The sequence below is a fragment of the Electrona antarctica genome, assembly GCF_951216825.1.
Source record: "Electrona antarctica genome assembly, chromosome: 12".
Lineage (NCBI taxonomy): Eukaryota > Metazoa > Chordata > Actinopteri > Myctophiformes > Myctophidae > Electrona > Electrona antarctica.
Genome location: NC_136793.1, coordinates 9,535,824 through 9,552,539, shown reverse-complemented (window position 1 = coordinate 9,552,539; position 16,716 = coordinate 9,535,824). Strand labels below are relative to the sequence as shown.

General features: G+C 44.8%; 1 protein-coding gene and 1 long non-coding RNA gene across 2 annotated transcripts; both read right to left on the bottom strand.

Annotated features, from left to right (window-relative positions):
- Positions 1-300: 300 nt before the first annotated feature.
- LOC306933407 (GTPase IMAP family member 8-like) lies at positions 301-9,200 on the bottom strand. Its single transcript, XM_079515623.1, has 9 exons — positions 9,007-9,200; positions 7,766-8,470; positions 6,917-7,035; positions 5,186-5,831; positions 4,273-4,340; positions 4,088-4,166; positions 3,484-3,551; positions 3,106-3,241; positions 301-1,484 (listed from the first exon to the last, which is right to left on the bottom strand). Exons 1-9 carry the CDS (start codon positions 9,167-9,169, stop codon positions 1,336-1,338), a joined length of 2,133 nt encoding a protein of 710 aa, XP_079371749.1. The 5' UTR covers positions 9,170-9,200; the 3' UTR covers positions 301-1,335.
- A 389-nt stretch (positions 9,201-9,589) lies between these two features.
- On the bottom strand, positions 9,590-12,968 carry LOC306933856. The gene is made up of 4 exons (XR_013791258.1): positions 12,859-12,968; positions 12,694-12,769; positions 11,029-11,082; positions 9,590-9,699 (listed from the first exon to the last, which is right to left on the bottom strand). It is a non-coding gene; the product is annotated as an uncharacterized lncRNA (long non-coding RNA).
- Between the last annotated feature and the right edge of the window lie 3,748 nt (positions 12,969-16,716).

Here is a 16,716-nt window from a genome sequence, read left to right as displayed (position 1 = left end):
CTTAAAGTAATTTACAGTAATAATTAATTATACTGTGGTGTTAATGTAGCAATAAAACATATGTATGGATGTATGATCATCTGAAGCTAATTTGACCTCTTGACCTGTTTGTGTCCAATTGTACCAGAAGTGTAATAATGTTCCCTGATGAAAACAGACACATTTACATCTAATAATTTACATTTAATCATTTTATAATGTATATAATTTATAACTGAACAAATCTGTGTCTATTAATCATTGGTATAGATAGTAAACATAGTTTAGTAAAAGAGAACAACATAATTTACAGTATTGTCTCTTACATAAAAGTGATTTATTCCCTGATAGATGAAACAGAACAGTTTACATTAATATACAGGATGGATGCTACAGACAACATAAAACATTAATATACAGGATGGATGCTACAGACAACATAAAACATTAATATACAGGATGGATGCTACAGACAACATAAAACATTAATATTCAGGATGGATGCTACAGACAACATAAAACATTAATATACAGGATGGATGCTACAGACAACATAAAACATTAATATTCAGGATGGATTCTACAGACAACATAAAACATTAATATACAGGATGGATGCTACAGACAACATAAAACATTAATATACAGGATGGATGCTACAGACAACATAAAACATTAATATACAGGATGGATGCTACAGACAACATAAAACATTAATATTCAGGATGGATTCTACAGACAACATAAAACATGACATGATAAACTTGAGCTTGAACAATAATAATAATGTTGAAATACAATCATGTTCTCTTCAATGAAAGCTCACATGGTTGTAAATGTATGCATTGTAATGTCCACAGTCCGACTGGTGTGGGTTTAAATTTATTGACCAATAGAGATTTAAAGGAAGGGACAATTATGTCAATATGACTGAATTATGCAAATATCAGCCTGATATGTCAGCTGGACGACGATTATATCGGTCAGGCCCTAGTTTAGTTTAGTTTAGAGGCATTTCCTTCTGTACTTAAACCTGAATTATTTACTATACAACAACTTATAGAAATATATACATGATAAAATACATTTAAATACAACAAATTAATCAAGACAAATAAACATGAACCTAAACTGATCAACCAATGTAGAAATATGTTCATATTAATACAATAATACAAATGTAGATCTGTACAACTCAAAGTAAAGTTTTAGTGATCTGATTTGAATAGATTGTCAGTACACTGAAAAGAACAACAATGCTCATCACTACTAGTTGTGAGCTTGTAGATCTGCTATTCATCCGCGTAACACCGGTGTGTGCAACAAAGTATAACTCAAGCCTAATAAAGTTTTCATCTATGAAACATCTTCATCTCTCACATCATCAGTGTCTGCCTGGCTGGGAGCAGAGCTGCTCATGGTGTCATGTCCTGAAGAGGGCGCTATTGGTCCAGGATGTCTGTTCAGCCAATCTGAGACCTTGGCAGAAGGTGTGTCACCACTCACTGCAACACAAGACAACAAACACACCACCACACATTTACAATTAGAATAAAAACACTGTCACTGCAACACAAGACAACACAGCACACCACCACACATTTACAATTAGCATCTCACTCACATATTGTTTTAAATGCTAATTTTGGTCATGGGTGGTATGGCCGACTTACTGGTAGGCCTACTGTAACCTAGGGGATATTTCTCATGTTAGCCTATTATTATGACAGGCTTAAAAACACATCTTGCTGGAAAAGAGACAACGAGAGAGCTTTACAACAGAAAGCCAACTATTAGAGGACTGACTATTAATTATGGCATTTGAACACTGATGCCTTCCATGTTACAATGTGGGACAGGGTCTCAGTTTGAACGCTGATGCCTGCTAGTCACAATGTGGGACAGGGTCTCAGTTTGAACGCTGATGCCTGCCAGTCACAATGTGGGACAGGGTCTCAGTTTGAACGCTGAGGCCTGCTAGTCACAATGTGGGACAGGGTCTCAGTTTGAACGCTGAGGCCTGCTAGTCACAATGTGGGACAGGGTCTCAGTTTGAACACTGATGCCTGCCAGTCACAATGTGGGACAGGGTCTCAGTTTGAACACTGATGCCTGCCAGTCACAATGTGGGACAGGGTCTCAGTTTGAACACTGATGCCTGCCAGTCACAATGTGGGACAGGGTCTCAGTTTGAACACTGATACCTGCCAGTCACAATGTGGGACAGGGTCTCAGTTTGAACACTGATGCCTGCCAGTCACAATGTGGGACAGGGTCTCAGTTTGAACACTTATACCTGCCATGTCACAATGTGGGACAGGGTCTCAGTTTGAACGCTGAGGCCTGCTAGTCACAATGTGGGACAGGGTCTCAGTTTGAACACTGATGCCTGCCAGTCACAATGTGGGACAGGGTCTCAGTTTGAACACTGATGCCTGCCAGTCACAATGTGGGACAGGGTCTCAGTTTGAACACTGATACCTGCCATGTCACAATGTGGGACAGGGTCTCAGTTTGAACACTGATACCTGCCAGTCACAATGTGGGACAGGGTCTCAGTTTGAACGCTGATGCCTGTCAAGTCACAATGTGGGACAGGGTCTCAGTTTGAACACTGATGCCTGCCAGTCACAATGTGGGACAGGGTCTCAGTTTGAACACTGATGCCTGCCAGTCACAATGTGGGACAGGGTCTCAGTTTGAACACTGATGCCTGCCAGTCACAATGTGGGACAGGGTCTCAGTTTGAACACTGATGCCTGCCAGTCACAATGTGGGACAGGGTCTCAGTTTGAACACTGATGCCTGCCAGTCACAATGTGGGACAGGGTCTCAGTTTGAACACCGATGCCTGCCAGTCACAATGTGGGACAGGGTCTCAGTTTGAACACTGATGCCTGCCAGTCACAATGTGGGACAGGGTCTCAGTTTGTGGGACGCTTGAAAAGTCTTGGAAATGAGGGACTTCACGCAACGGCCGGGGGACATCTGGTCACCCTAAATATTCATCTCAGAGCAGCCTACTAATCATTCTTTAATGAAAATGAATCCAATCTTGTTATTTTATGAAATGCACGAGCACACACATTTTAGTAAGTAATGTGTGTCCACAACAGTAAGACTCACTACTTGGTTCTTGTGGCTCCGTCATCACAAACGTCAACATCGTCTCGATCAGCTCCTCCTCTCTCTTCTTCCATTCTTCTGCTGTTAGAGTTTTAACTCCTGTCAGTCTCTCAAACAGAGTCTTCTGTCGTGTCTCCTTGTCACAATATCAACAGGAAAGAGAGGGACCATTGTAATTAGTGAAAAAGCGCAAATATATATCAGATAGATGGTATATCAATCATCAGTACTTCAATCTGATTTATCTTCCTATATAAAAACAACAATGGAAAAATATGATCAATTGCATTTTCATTTGTAACCAAAGCTCTTAGTTATCAACAAAGTGTTATGCTATGTTGATTCATGTAATACATAGACCACAATGGAAACACTTACATCAGTCTCTGCCTGGCTTGAAACGACACTCATGGTGTCAAATCCTGAAGAACGAGTTCCTCCACTCACTGGAACACAAGACAACAGACAGCAACACATTTACACTGACAATAATAAACACACTCACTGGAACACAAGACAACAGACAGCAACACATTTACACTGACAATATAAACACACTGACTGGAACACAAGACAACAGACAGCAACACATTTAAGCTGACGACATGAACCATGATGTCATTTTGACCGTGACCTCAACTTCCACGCAAAAGTTCACTACAAAAGTTCAGTAATTGTATACACATGCACACACATACATATATATTATGCACATGCACATACCCATGCGCACAAACACACACACACGATTACATAATCATTGTTTATTCTTTTCCTAAATTAATGTCATAAGTAGTCTGGCTGTGTGTTTTATAACTATTGAACCAATAAAAAGTATTAACAACAGCTGTGACTAAATAATTACTACCCATTGAAACACAGCCTCTTTTTATTTCCTGAAAAGTAACATTATTGGACATACAGTACAGGTTTCCATCTGACAGTGATGACATCATGATGTAAACAGGATATTGATACTCACTGCTTGGAGGAAACCACTGCATGCTGTTCCTTCTCCTGACAGCTGGCAGGGTTGATTCTTCTAGCCCCGTCACCACAGACTGAAAATACAATGAAACATAAAGTAAAGAAATGAGAACTTAAATGTTTGTGATTAAAGTCAGACTAAAGTTTCATCTATGAGACATCTTCCTCTCTCACACTTACATCAGCATCAGTGAAGGTTGGAGCTCCACTGGCGGTGTCATATCCTGAAGAGCGAGTTCCTCCACTCACTGGAACACAAGACAACAGACAGCAACACATTTACACTGACAATATAAACACACTCACTGGAACACAAGCCAACAGACAGCAACACATTTACACTGACAATATAAACATACTCACTGGAACACAAGACAACAGACAGCAACACATTTACACTGACAATATAAACACACTCACTGGAACACAAGACAACAGACAGCAACACATTTACACTGACAATATAAACACACTCACTGGAACACAAGACAACAGACAGCAACACATTTACACTGACAATATAAACACACTCACTGGAACACAAGACAACAGACAGCAACACATTTACACTGACAATATAAACACTCACTGGAACACAAAACAACAGACAGCAACACATTTACACTGACAATATAAACACACTCACTGGAACACAAGACAACAGACAGCAACACATTTACACTGACAATATAAACACACTCACTGGAACACAAGACAACAGACAGCAACACATTTACACTGACAATATAAACACACTCACTGGAACACAAGACAACAGACAGCAACACATTTACACTGACAATATAAACACACTCACTGGAACACAAGACAACAGACAGCAACACATTTACACTGACAATATAAACACACTCACTGGAACACAAGACAACAGACAGCAACACATTTACACTGACAATAAAAAAATAAAAACAACTGGATGTGAAAACCCTACATGACACGGTTCCTCTTGACCTCTTACACCCAAAAGGTCATCACACGCACGCACGCACGCACGCACGCACACACACACACACACACACACACACGCACGGAGGATCAACAACACCAATGTAGACAGGATATTGATACTCACTGCTTGGAGGAAACCACTGCATGCTGTTCCTTCTCCTGACAGCTGGCAGGGTTGGTTCTTCTGGCTCCGTCGTCACAGACCTCCTCATCCTCTCTATCATCTCCTGCTCTCTCTTCTTCCATTGTTCTTCTGTTCTTCCTGTCAGTCTTTTAATGAGTGTCATCTGTCCAAAGTGTCCTCTGTCCCTCATCACCATGTATTCTATTTTCTCCATCAGCTCTGTGACTTCTGAAATGTCCCACTTGACACCATGCAGAACATGGTACCTGTAGCCACATTTCTCCAGGATCCACCTCAGAGGTTCTCCTTCAGACTCGATGTACTCCTCAACACGTCTCCCTCCCAGCCAGAATCCCCACGTGAACAGAACCAGAGCGCATCTCCAGACTCTGTCCCCCAGCAGCTCCATGTGTTCCTCCACTGATCTCCTGTCAGCTTCACAGAAACTGGACTTGACATCGACAGTCACCAGGACAGCGTGGGGTCCAGGAGAACACAGAGTCGCACCGTGTAGAAGGACGTCTTTGGTCTTCTGTGATGGAGGTGTAGTCGACCAGTCTGGACAGTTCACCACACTCACTGTTCTGTCAGCAACTCGTCTCTGTTGTCTGACACATTCTGTCAGTCTAGTCTGGGTTTTAAACTCCTGGAATATGATGTTTACTGTATGTATTATTCTCATTTACTTTGTCTAACAGTGACAGTAATATGGGATTAATATCGTGCCATAATCTGAATTCTGTGTTTGAAAGCTGTCAATTTGACATTCTATCTTCTCCACAGGATATGTTCAGAGCAGTTTATTAACTCATTAAAACCCTTGGGGTGCCACCCCCAATAGCAGCCCTTTTGTGACATATATTCATATTTTTAATTCATCATTTTAATGCCAAAAGAAAAATCCGTGATTTACACACTATATCTCATTTTGACGGGGCAAGACTATAGTATTGGGACAATCAGTCCTGATGGTGGCGGTAACGTCACCATTGTGCCGATTCTGACCAAAGGGGAGCGAGTGAACGATGACCACATCCGGTTTGAATCAAAATATCCGGTAGTATCTTTGCTACTGTGCAACAACATCAGATGTCCGGAATGCTAAGCTATCATCGTATTTTTCATAACTAAGTCAAATTAAGCTCTAATCACGCCCAAAACATTGCATTTTACGCAGCGATGCATGCGCGATCATGCGCGTGCGTGCTCGACCATGCACGCGCGGATTTCGGCCGGTTTTAGGAACATTACTTCCGCCGTTAGCCAAATTAGCCAAAATATTTAAAATTTTGCTACATTAAGGTCCCGATTAGGCTCCCGATTGACAGCCCGTCAATTCCGTCAACGGGAGGTCTGGATTTATTGATTAATTCCGTCAAATCCGTCAATGGGAGTTCAAGGGTTAAGATGCCGATTCTACAAATGCCTTCTAATTGGTAGTTCTCACATTTTGATAAAAAATAAATAAAAAACAGAAATAGCAGAAGTGACGTACGATGAGCTTGTACATCTGCTATTTTTGAATAGCCGACGCACAGATCTAAAATTACACATTTCTGTGTGACACTTCACTGATCACATGATCAAAATGCACATTCATGACAGCATAGTATAATATTATATTATATTATATACATTATCTTCAGAAAACATATTTGATCTCTTTAATGTTTACTTAGAGTGAAGTCATTCATTATAATTATAACATCACATTCATATCATATTCCTCACCTTGTATGGAGTTCGTTTAAACAAAGACTTCTGCAGTATGAGATCTCCAGCTCTGCTTCTCTGATCCTGTTCTCCACCAACCAGCATCACCTTCACCTCTGGTAGACTCTGATGTTCTCCTGACGCACGCACGCACGCACGCACGCACGCACGCACGCACGCACGCACGCACGCACGCACGCACGCACGCACGCACACACACACACACACACACACGCAAACGCACACACACACACACGCAAACGCACACACGCACACACAATTATTGATGCTTTAAGGTGGAGGTGGAGGTGGTGGAGGAGGTGGAGGAGGAGGATGTGGAGGAGGTGGAGGAGGAGGAGGACGGCGGTGGTGGAGGAGGAGGAGGTGGAGGTGGAGGAGGAGGGCGGTGGTGGAGGAGGTGGAGGAGGAGGAGGGCGGTGGTGGAGGAGGTTTAGGAGGAGGAGGAGGAGGTGGTGGAGGAGGTGGAGGAGGAGGAGGTGGAGGAGGAGGAGGAGGTGGTGGAGGTGGAGGAGGAGGAGGTGGAGGAGGAGGAGGTGGAGGAGGAGGTGGAGGAGGAGGTAGAGGAGGAGGAGGAGGTGGAGGTGGTGGAGGAGGAGGTGGAGGAGGCTTGAGCACCTGCCCTTTTGCAGAGAGTGCCCTTTCTCAAAAAAAAGGGGGAAAAAAGGGCTTATGTGGGGGGCCAATAAGGGCTTGTGTGGGGGCCAATAAGGGCTTGTGTGGGGGCCAATAAGGGCTTGTGTGGGGGCCAATAAGGGCTTGTGTGGGGGGCCAATAAGTGCCATTGGCCCTTCAAGACGAACATTTGACAAGTAATGATAAATTCCACTATCATAATGAACACGTCACCTTCAAACAGAGCATTCAGAGCAGTTCTTTGTCTCTGTGTCTTGGTCATCAATGTGTGGACATGTTCCTCTCTGATCTTCTTCCTCTCTGACGTCGTCTCTGAAACATCTCCACCATCTTCATAGTGTCCACCTCTGTTTCCTGCCACCATCTCCTCCATCTTCTGCAGCAGCTCTGTGACCTGAGTGTCATCTGTATTCTGGTTGTTGAAGACATGGTACCTGTTCCCACATGCGTCAACAAGCCAGCAGAGGTCTTCTCCTTCAGCCTCGATGTGCTGCTCGATGCTTCTGTCTCCCAGACGGTCTCCATGGGTGAACAGGACTATAGCATGACTCCACACGCTCTGTGACAGAAGGGTCATGTGTTCCTCTACTGCTACTCTCTGTGCTTTGGTGAATGCTCTATGAAGAGGAACGGCCAGAAGGACAGCATGTGGTCCAGGAGGACAGAGAGACACACTGTCCTGGATCTCCAGTTTGTCCATCTCTGAGGTGTCCTGTAGTGGACGGTTGTAGTCCCAGCCTGGTGAGTCCACCACTGTCACATGTCTCCCTGCTACGCTACCCTGTCTCACCTCACACTGCACTGACCTTTGACTTCTCTGACTAACTTTAACACCACTTCCTCCTAGAATGGTGTTTCCTGCTGAACTCTTCCCAGATTTCCCGCTTCCAAACAACACAATCCTGAGGTCAGTCAGTCCTGTCAGAGAAAACATTGTTTACTTTAACTTTGACAGTTTCTTATTTAAAAACTGGAGACATTATTATTTCATCATTCATCGCAGTACAAAAAGCAAACAATAGCACATCTACAAGCTCACAATTAACACAATATGTTGTGAGCTTGTAGATCTGTTTGGGAATGTTCCCCTACAGTGTAATGACATGCCCATAATAGGAATGATTTAAAGAACCAGGATACAATGTCCAATTCATTTTATGTTGTTCTTAATATCTAATTTATAATATAATATAATATAACAGCAGAAAGGTGTGTTCAGTGTACAGTTCAGAACATAGAATAGACATCATAGAATAATACTAATGTACGTACATTACTACGTGTGTGTGTGTGTGTGTGTGTGTGTGTGTGTGTGTGTGTGTGTGTGTGTGTGTGTGTGTGTGTGTGTGTGTGTGTGTGTGTGTGTGTGTGTGTGTGTGTGTGTGTGTGTGTGTGTGTGTGTGTGTGTGTGTGTGTGTGTGTGTGTGTGTGTGTGTGTGTGTGTGTGTGTGTACCAGTATCTTTTGGAAGTCCAGTGGTTTGTTTCAGAGAGTCTGTCCTCCTTTGTTCTGCTCTTCTGCTGATAGTTCTCTCCTTCTCCTTCAGTTCCTCTGAGACGTGTTCTTCTGTCTCATAGTAACCACCACTACTCTTCACCATCTGATCTATCTTCTCCATCAGCTGTGTGACCTGACTACCATCTCCTCTGTCATTGATGTTAAGAACATGGAAGCGACCTTCACATTTATCAGTGAGATATCTTAACTCAGGGGAAGATCTAATGAGATCAGGTCTCATGTTGGTTTTATCAGCTACAGTGAACACCATAATAGCGCGTTTCCACACTCGGTCACCGAGGAGAAGACTCACATGCTCCTCTGCTGACAGATCTGTTCCTCCATATGGGGTGTCCAATGGCATCACTAGGACGAAGGCATGTGGTCCTGGAGGACACAGACTCACACCATGTTGGATTTCTAACTGGGTCAATTTTGGGGTCAGATCTAGGGGCGAATAAGACAACCATCCTGGAGTGTCGACCACACTGACCTGTCTCCCTGACACTAACTCTTGTCTCATGACACTCTTAGTTATTCTGTTTGTTTTAAAACCATCTCTGCCCAGGATGAGGTTTCCTACTGAACTCTTTGCACTGGCTCTTCCCCCGATCAGAACAATGCTCAGTTCTGACGGCTCGCTGTTCTTCCCTGGTTGGAGAAATAAACATAATATTGATAAAAAATCACAGATGTGACTAAACCAGTATCAGTTTGTTGGTTTCATCTGATTTAACCCATTAAGACCTGAGGCCAATAGTTCTCAAACTTTTATTTTGTGCCAGGGACCCCCAGAAGAGAGGATCTGTGTTAAAATATTCCACATTTTTATTATTCCACATTTCTACACTCAACACTGAGGATTCTTCCATTATGTACAACCTCGCAGCGTGGCACAAAGTGACGTGCTGTGAGCTTGTAGATCTGCTATGATATAGATCTGCTATGATATAGATCTTGCTATGCTATAGATCTGCTATGCTATAGATCTGCTATGCTATAGATCTGCTATGCTAGAACCACAGTTCTAAATCCTAAGAGTTTTCTGAAAAAACTACATTGCTATACAGCAGGGTTGCCCACACGTTTTTACGGAGCTATGTGTGTGGGTGCCTGCCTGGCTGGGTGCGTCTGAGCACGAAAACAGCATGGTTGTTTTTCACCACCTGTGCGCAACCTAACACACACACAAACACACACGCACATATTAACTGTATATATGGTGATTTCGGGTGTGCCAGTACAGTACAGTACTGTCACTGTAGAGGGACCCCCACATTGTAACTCTGTCATTTCTCAACCGTTTCGGACGCGGGGCGGCTTGCCGGAATCGGGCCGGCACCCTGGGTGCGTTCCTGTGGGTCTGGAACCCCCCCCCCCCTCCCCCGGGGACCCCCACAAGGAGTTGCACCACTCACTTCACATGGGTGTGATTTTTGACTTGAGAGCTACTTTCAAAATTACCAGCTCAACAAGATCTACCCACCAAAAAAACATATTATCCCAATGCTGGAAATAGTTTTAAAATGTACCTGAGGGGTCTTTAGAATTGCGGCGCTGGTGTTATAAGACAAATGCACTTGGAATGGGACATGTTTAAGTGGGGAAAATGTAATTGGTAGGGTTTATTTGTATATAACTTTGGAATGCATACTGACATTTGTGTGCAACACTCTTGAATTGAAAGTAGGCCTACATATATCGCATTGTGGGTTTGAGCTGACAGGATGTCAATCAAGTCACTTTAATTCATGTGGCAGATGCCAAAAATATTCTTTTTTAAATATTTATAATATATATTACATATTTTTTAGGGGCATGTCATGTGGTCTACCTGCACAGCCTTTGTGATCTACTGGTAGATCACAATCTACCTTTTGGGCACCCCTGTAATACAGTATATAGGCCTATATATACGTTTAGCTGAACTCTAAAACCACACAGATCCTTTCCCAGTTTTAAAGGGTTGATAGAACTCACCAGTGATGGAAGCTGAGGTTCCACTGGCCATCCTGTCTACAGCTGTTGGTTGAACTGTAAAACATTAACATACAGTAAGTTAGAATAATCTGCTGTTATTATAGGTTTGTTGTCATTACTCTTATATTGTTATATCACACATTGGACAATATAATGAATATAATATATTTAGACCAACGGTTTTCAAAGAGGGTTCCAATGGACCCTCACAGGTCTGTAACTCTGAGAGTGTACATATGGAACCAAATGGACCCTCACAGGTCTGTAACTCTGAGAGTGTACATATGGAACCAAATGGACCCTCACAGGTCTGTAACTCTGAGAGTGTACATATGGAACCAAATGGACCCTCACAGGTCTGTAACTCTGAGAGTGTACATATGGAACCAAATGGACCCTCACAGGTCTGTAACTCTGAGAGTGTACATATGGAACCAAATGGACCCTCACAGGTCTGTAACTCTGAGAGTACATATGGAACCAAATGGACCCTCACAGGTCTGTAACTCTGAGAGTGTAGATATGGAACCAAATGGACACACACACACACACACACACACACACACTTACTTTTCTAATGATGATGTTCCATGTGTACAATGTGTGTTATGTGGGTAGGAAACCTGTTTGACAACACACACACATTATGGAAGAACATTTGCACACACACACACACACACACACACACACACACACACACACACACACACACACACACACACACACACACACACACACACACACACGCACGCACACGCACGCTTTTCTAATGATGATGTGCCATGTGTACAATGTGTGTTATGTGGGTAGGAAACCTGTTTGACAACCTCTCTGTTCCTCCTGTCCCCATCGTGCTCAAACCATGCAGGAAACCTTTTTTATTTATTTTTTTTTATTATTATCATCAACTATATCTACTGCAGGTTCCCAAACATTCTAACCCTTTGACACAAAAGAGAGATTGTTTTGTCTTCGAGACCCAAACTAGAGAAATCACTTCACGCTGTGTTGTGAGCTTGTAGATCGACTGTGTTGTGAGCTTGTAGATCGACTGTGTTGTGAGCTTGTAGATCGACTGTGTTGTGAGCTTGTAGATCGACTGTGTTGTGAGCTTGTAGATCGACGGTGTTGTGAGCTTGTAGATCGACTGTGTTGTGAGCTTGTAGATCGACGGTGTTGTGAGCTTGTAGATCGACTGTGTTGTGAGCTTGTAGATCGACTGTGTTGTGAGCTTGTAGATCGACGGTGTTGTGAGCTTGTAGATCGACTGTTTGTGTGAGACATCATTTACTCGCTGAAGATAACATGTGAGCATTCCTCCATAGCTAAACCCAATTTAAAACTTCCTTTCACCTGAACTACATTGAATGTAGGTTGTAGACCATTATGGAAGAACATTTGCACACACACACACACACACACACACACACACACACACACACACACACACACACACACACACACACACACACACACACACACACACACACACACACACACACACACACACACACACACACACACACACACACACACACACACACACACACACACACACACACACACACACACACACACACACACACACACACACACACACACACACCATTATGAAAAACCTTCTCAAAACAATGATTTTGTACTTCAAAACAATTAGTATTTTACCTTATTAGTTGTGTGACAGAAAGGTGCTGAGTGGAATCCAGCTGCGTGAGGCGGTGCTTCTGGAATGTGTTGTATTCTAAGAGCATAAAGAGAATGATAGCGGTCAACAATGGAAACACGACAGTATAAAAACATGCTCTACTTTGACACATAATATGATATTACCTATAAGTACGACCCCCTCCTCTCTCTACTGTCTGCTGGCTAGTGTTTCTGACCCCCTCCTCTCTCTACTGTCTGCTGGCCAGTGTTTCTGACCCCCTCCTCTCTCTACTGTCTGCTGGCCAGTGTTTCTGACCCCCTCCTCTCTCTACTGTCTGCTGGCTAGTGTTTCTGACCCCCTCCTCTCTCTACTGTCTGCTGGCCAGTGTTTCTGACCCCCTCCTCTCTCTACTGTCTGCTGGCCAGTGTTTCTGACCCCCTCCTCTCTCTACTGTCTGCTGGCCAGTGTTTCTGACCCCCTCCTCTCTCTACTGTCTGCTGGCCAGTGTTTCTGACCCCCTCCTCTCTCTACTGTCTGCTGGCCAGTGTTTCCGACGCCCTCCTCTCACTACTGTCTGCTGGCCAGTGTTTCCGACGCCCTCCTCTCTCTACTGTCTACTGGCCAGTGTTTCTGACCCCCTCCTCTCTCTACTGTCTGCTGGCCAGTGTTTCCGACGCCCTCCTCTCTCTACTGGCCAGTGTTTCTGACCCCCTCCTCTCTCTACTGTCTGCTGGCCAGTGTTTCTGACCCCCTCCTCTCTCTACTGTCTGCTGGCCAGTGTTTCTGACCCCCTCCTCTCTCTACTGTCTGCTGGCCAGTGTTTCTGACCCCCTCCTCTCTCTACTGTCTGCTGGCCAGTGTTTCTGACCCCCTCCTCTCTCTACTGTCTGCTGGCCAGTGTTTCTGACCCCCTCCTCTCTCTACTGTCTGCTGGCCAGTGTTTCTGACCCCCTCCTCTCTCTACTGTCTGCTGGCCAGTGTTTCTGACCCCCTCCTCTCTCTACTGTCTGCTGGCCAGTGTTTCTGACCCCCTCCTCTCTCTACTGTCTGCTGGCCAGTGTTTCTGACCCCCTCCTCTCTCTACTGTCTGCTGGCCAGTGTTTCTGACCCCCTCCTCTCTCTACTGTCTGCTGGCCAGTGTTTCTGACCCCCTCCTCTCTCTACTGTCTGCTGGCTAGTGTTTCTGACCCCCTCCTCTCTCTACTGTCTGCTGGCCAGTGTTTCTGACCCCCTCCTCTCTCTACTGTCTGCTGGCCAGTGTTTCTGACCCCCTCCTCTCTCTACTGTCTGCTGGCCAGTGTTTCTGACCCCCTCCTCTCTCTACTGTCTGCTGGCCAGTGTTTCCGACCCCCTCCTCTCTCTACTGTCTGCTGGCCAGTGTTTCTGACCCCCTCCTCTCTCTACTGTCTGCTGGCCAGTGTTTCTGACCCCCTCTTCTCTCTACTGTCTGCTGGCTAGTGTTTCTGACCACCTCCTCTCTCTACTGTCTGCTGGCCAGTGTTTCTGACCCCCTCCTCTCTCTACTGTCTGCTGGCCAGTGTTTCTGACTCCCTCCTCTCTCTACTGTCTGCTGGCCAGTGTTTCTGACCCCCTCCTCTCTCTACTGTCTGCTGGCCAGTGTTTCTGACCCCCTCCTCTCTCTACTGTCTGCTGGCCAGTGTTTCTGACCCCCTCCTCTCTCTACTGTCTGCTGGCCAGTGTTTCCGACGCCCTCCTCTCTCTACTGGCCAGTGTTTCTGACCCCCTCCTCTCTCTACTGTCTGCTGGCCAGTGTTTCCGACGCCCTCCTCTCTCTACTGGCCAGTGTTTCTGACCCCCTCCTCTCTCTACTGTCTGCTGGCCAGTGTTTCTGACCCCCTCCTCTCTCTACTGTCTGCTGGCCAGTGTTTCTGACCCCCTCCTCTCTCTACTGTCTGCTGGCTAGTGTTTCTGACCCCCTTCTCTCTCTACTGTCTGCTGGCCAGTGTTTCCGACCCCCTCCTCTCTCTACCGTCTGCTGGCCAGTGTTTCCGACCCCCTCCTCTCTCTACTGTCTGCTGGCCAGTGTTTCTGACCCCCTCCTCTCTCTACTGTCTGCTGGCTAGTGTTTCTGACCCCCTCCTCTCTCTACTGTCTGCTGGCCAGTGTTTCTGACCCCCTCCTCTCTCTACTGTCTGCTGGCCAGTGTTTCTGACTGTGCTGTCTGACATTTACAAATGTAAGATCACGCCTTTCTGGTCCATGCCTTCATCACCTCAAGAATAGATCACTGCAACGCCCTCTTCTCCTGTTTACCATCAACAGCAACAAATGCTCTTAGATTAGTCCAAAATGCAGCAGCTAGAGTACTCACCATGGAAAAAGGTAATTTGACCACATCACACCAACACTCATAGCACTACACTGGCTGAATACAGGACCACACCATATCACTACACTGGCTGAATACAGGACCACACCATAGCACTACACTGGCTGAATACAGGACCACACCATAGCACTACACTGGCTGAATACAGGACCACACCATAGCACTACACTGGCTGAATACAGGACCACACCATAGCACTACACTGGCTGTATACAGGACCACACCATAGCACTACACTGGCTGAATACAGGACCACACCATAGCACTACACTGGCTGAATACAGGACCACACCATAGCACTACACTGGCTGTATACAGGACCACACCATAGCACTACACTGGCTGAATACAGGACCACACCATAGCACTACACTGGCTGAATACAGGACCACACCATAGCACTACACTGGCTGAATACAGGACCACACCACACCATAGCACTACACTGGCTGAATACAGGACCACACCATAGCACTACACTGGCTGAATACAGGATCACACCATAGCACTACATGGCTGAATACAGGACCACACCATAGCACTACATGGCTGAATACAGGACCACACCATAGCACTACACTGGCTGCCCATACAGGCCAGAGCCGACTTCAAAATACTCCTCCTGACCTATAAAACCTTAAATGGAGTCGCGCCGTCTTACATGTCCAGTTTAGTTAAACTATACATCCCTCCAAGACCACTATACGCTCTCAGGATGCTGGAAACCTCACAGTCACAACACACAATAAAAGAACAGTTGGGGCAGAGCATTCACACATGGTGCCCCCTGTCTGTGGAACGCCTCTCCCTCAAGATGTCAGAGATGCAAACTCCCTGGACATTTTTAAATCGAGGCTAAAAGCACATCTTTTCTCTAAGCACTACGGTACCGCCTATAGTTTTATTCTTGATGATCTATTCTATAGCTATGCACATTTTACCATGTTTTACTACAGTAAGTTTTCTTATTACTATGTATTGTGTCTTTGATTTTTTTTTAATGTATTGATTTGATTTGATTTTTATTAAGGATCCCCATTAGCTGGTGCCATAGCAACCAGCTAGTCTTCCTGGGGTCCACATAAGAATAAACATTCCAGTACACATACAACTAGAAAAAGTGCCCTTCTGGGCACAGGTCTCCACCAGGAGGATAGGACTGTGTGAGATGTTTGGCAAAATGTTTAGGAGTAATATAAACATGTTTGCCTTTGATGGCAATTGGATGACTTGAGGCATTTTGTTCCAAAAATGTGTTTTGCAACACATTGGCGCTATAACAGGCCAATGTGAAAAGGGTGGGATATGTTCCTCAGCCTAGTAAGAAAATGTGTGAAAGATTTCACGTAAATTGCTCTTGTTCAAAACGGGGCAATCTTGCAAACTGTGAAAGCCAATTATAGCCAATTAGGATGGAATATGAAATATCGGTCAGATCCGACTTGAGCACATGACCATAGAGATAGTGTGTAACGATTTGTGAGATTTTTGGACAGAATCTGGAGGAGTAATATCAAAAAATGTGTTTTACAAAAGTCGGCCTCCTGGTGGCGCTATAAAAGGCAGATGCGGAAAATGCAGGTCAAAGGTTTGTCCTTGGCCTCTAGGGAGTGTGCATGCAACGTTTCACGCAGATCGGTGCAGTTTTAGGTAAAAAATGTGAAAAGCTGCCTCATGGTGGCGCTATAAC

What these genes read in the sequence shown, in the direction of transcription:
- LOC306933407 (XM_079515623.1), bottom strand. Translation starts at nt 9,169, where the DNA reads ATGGAGAAGATAGATCAGATGGTGAAGAGTAGTGGTGGTTACTATGAG. An exon ending in TCTGAATGCTCTGTTTGAAG is followed by an intron (nt 7,036 to 7,765) that starts GTGACGTGTTCA and finishes TGCGTGCGTCAG; the next exon opens with GAGAACATCAGAGTCTACCA. An exon ending in CAAGCCAGGCAGAGACTGAT is followed by an intron (nt 3,242 to 3,483) that starts GTAAGTGTTTCC and finishes TATTGTGACAAG; the next exon opens with GAGACACGACAGAAGACTCT.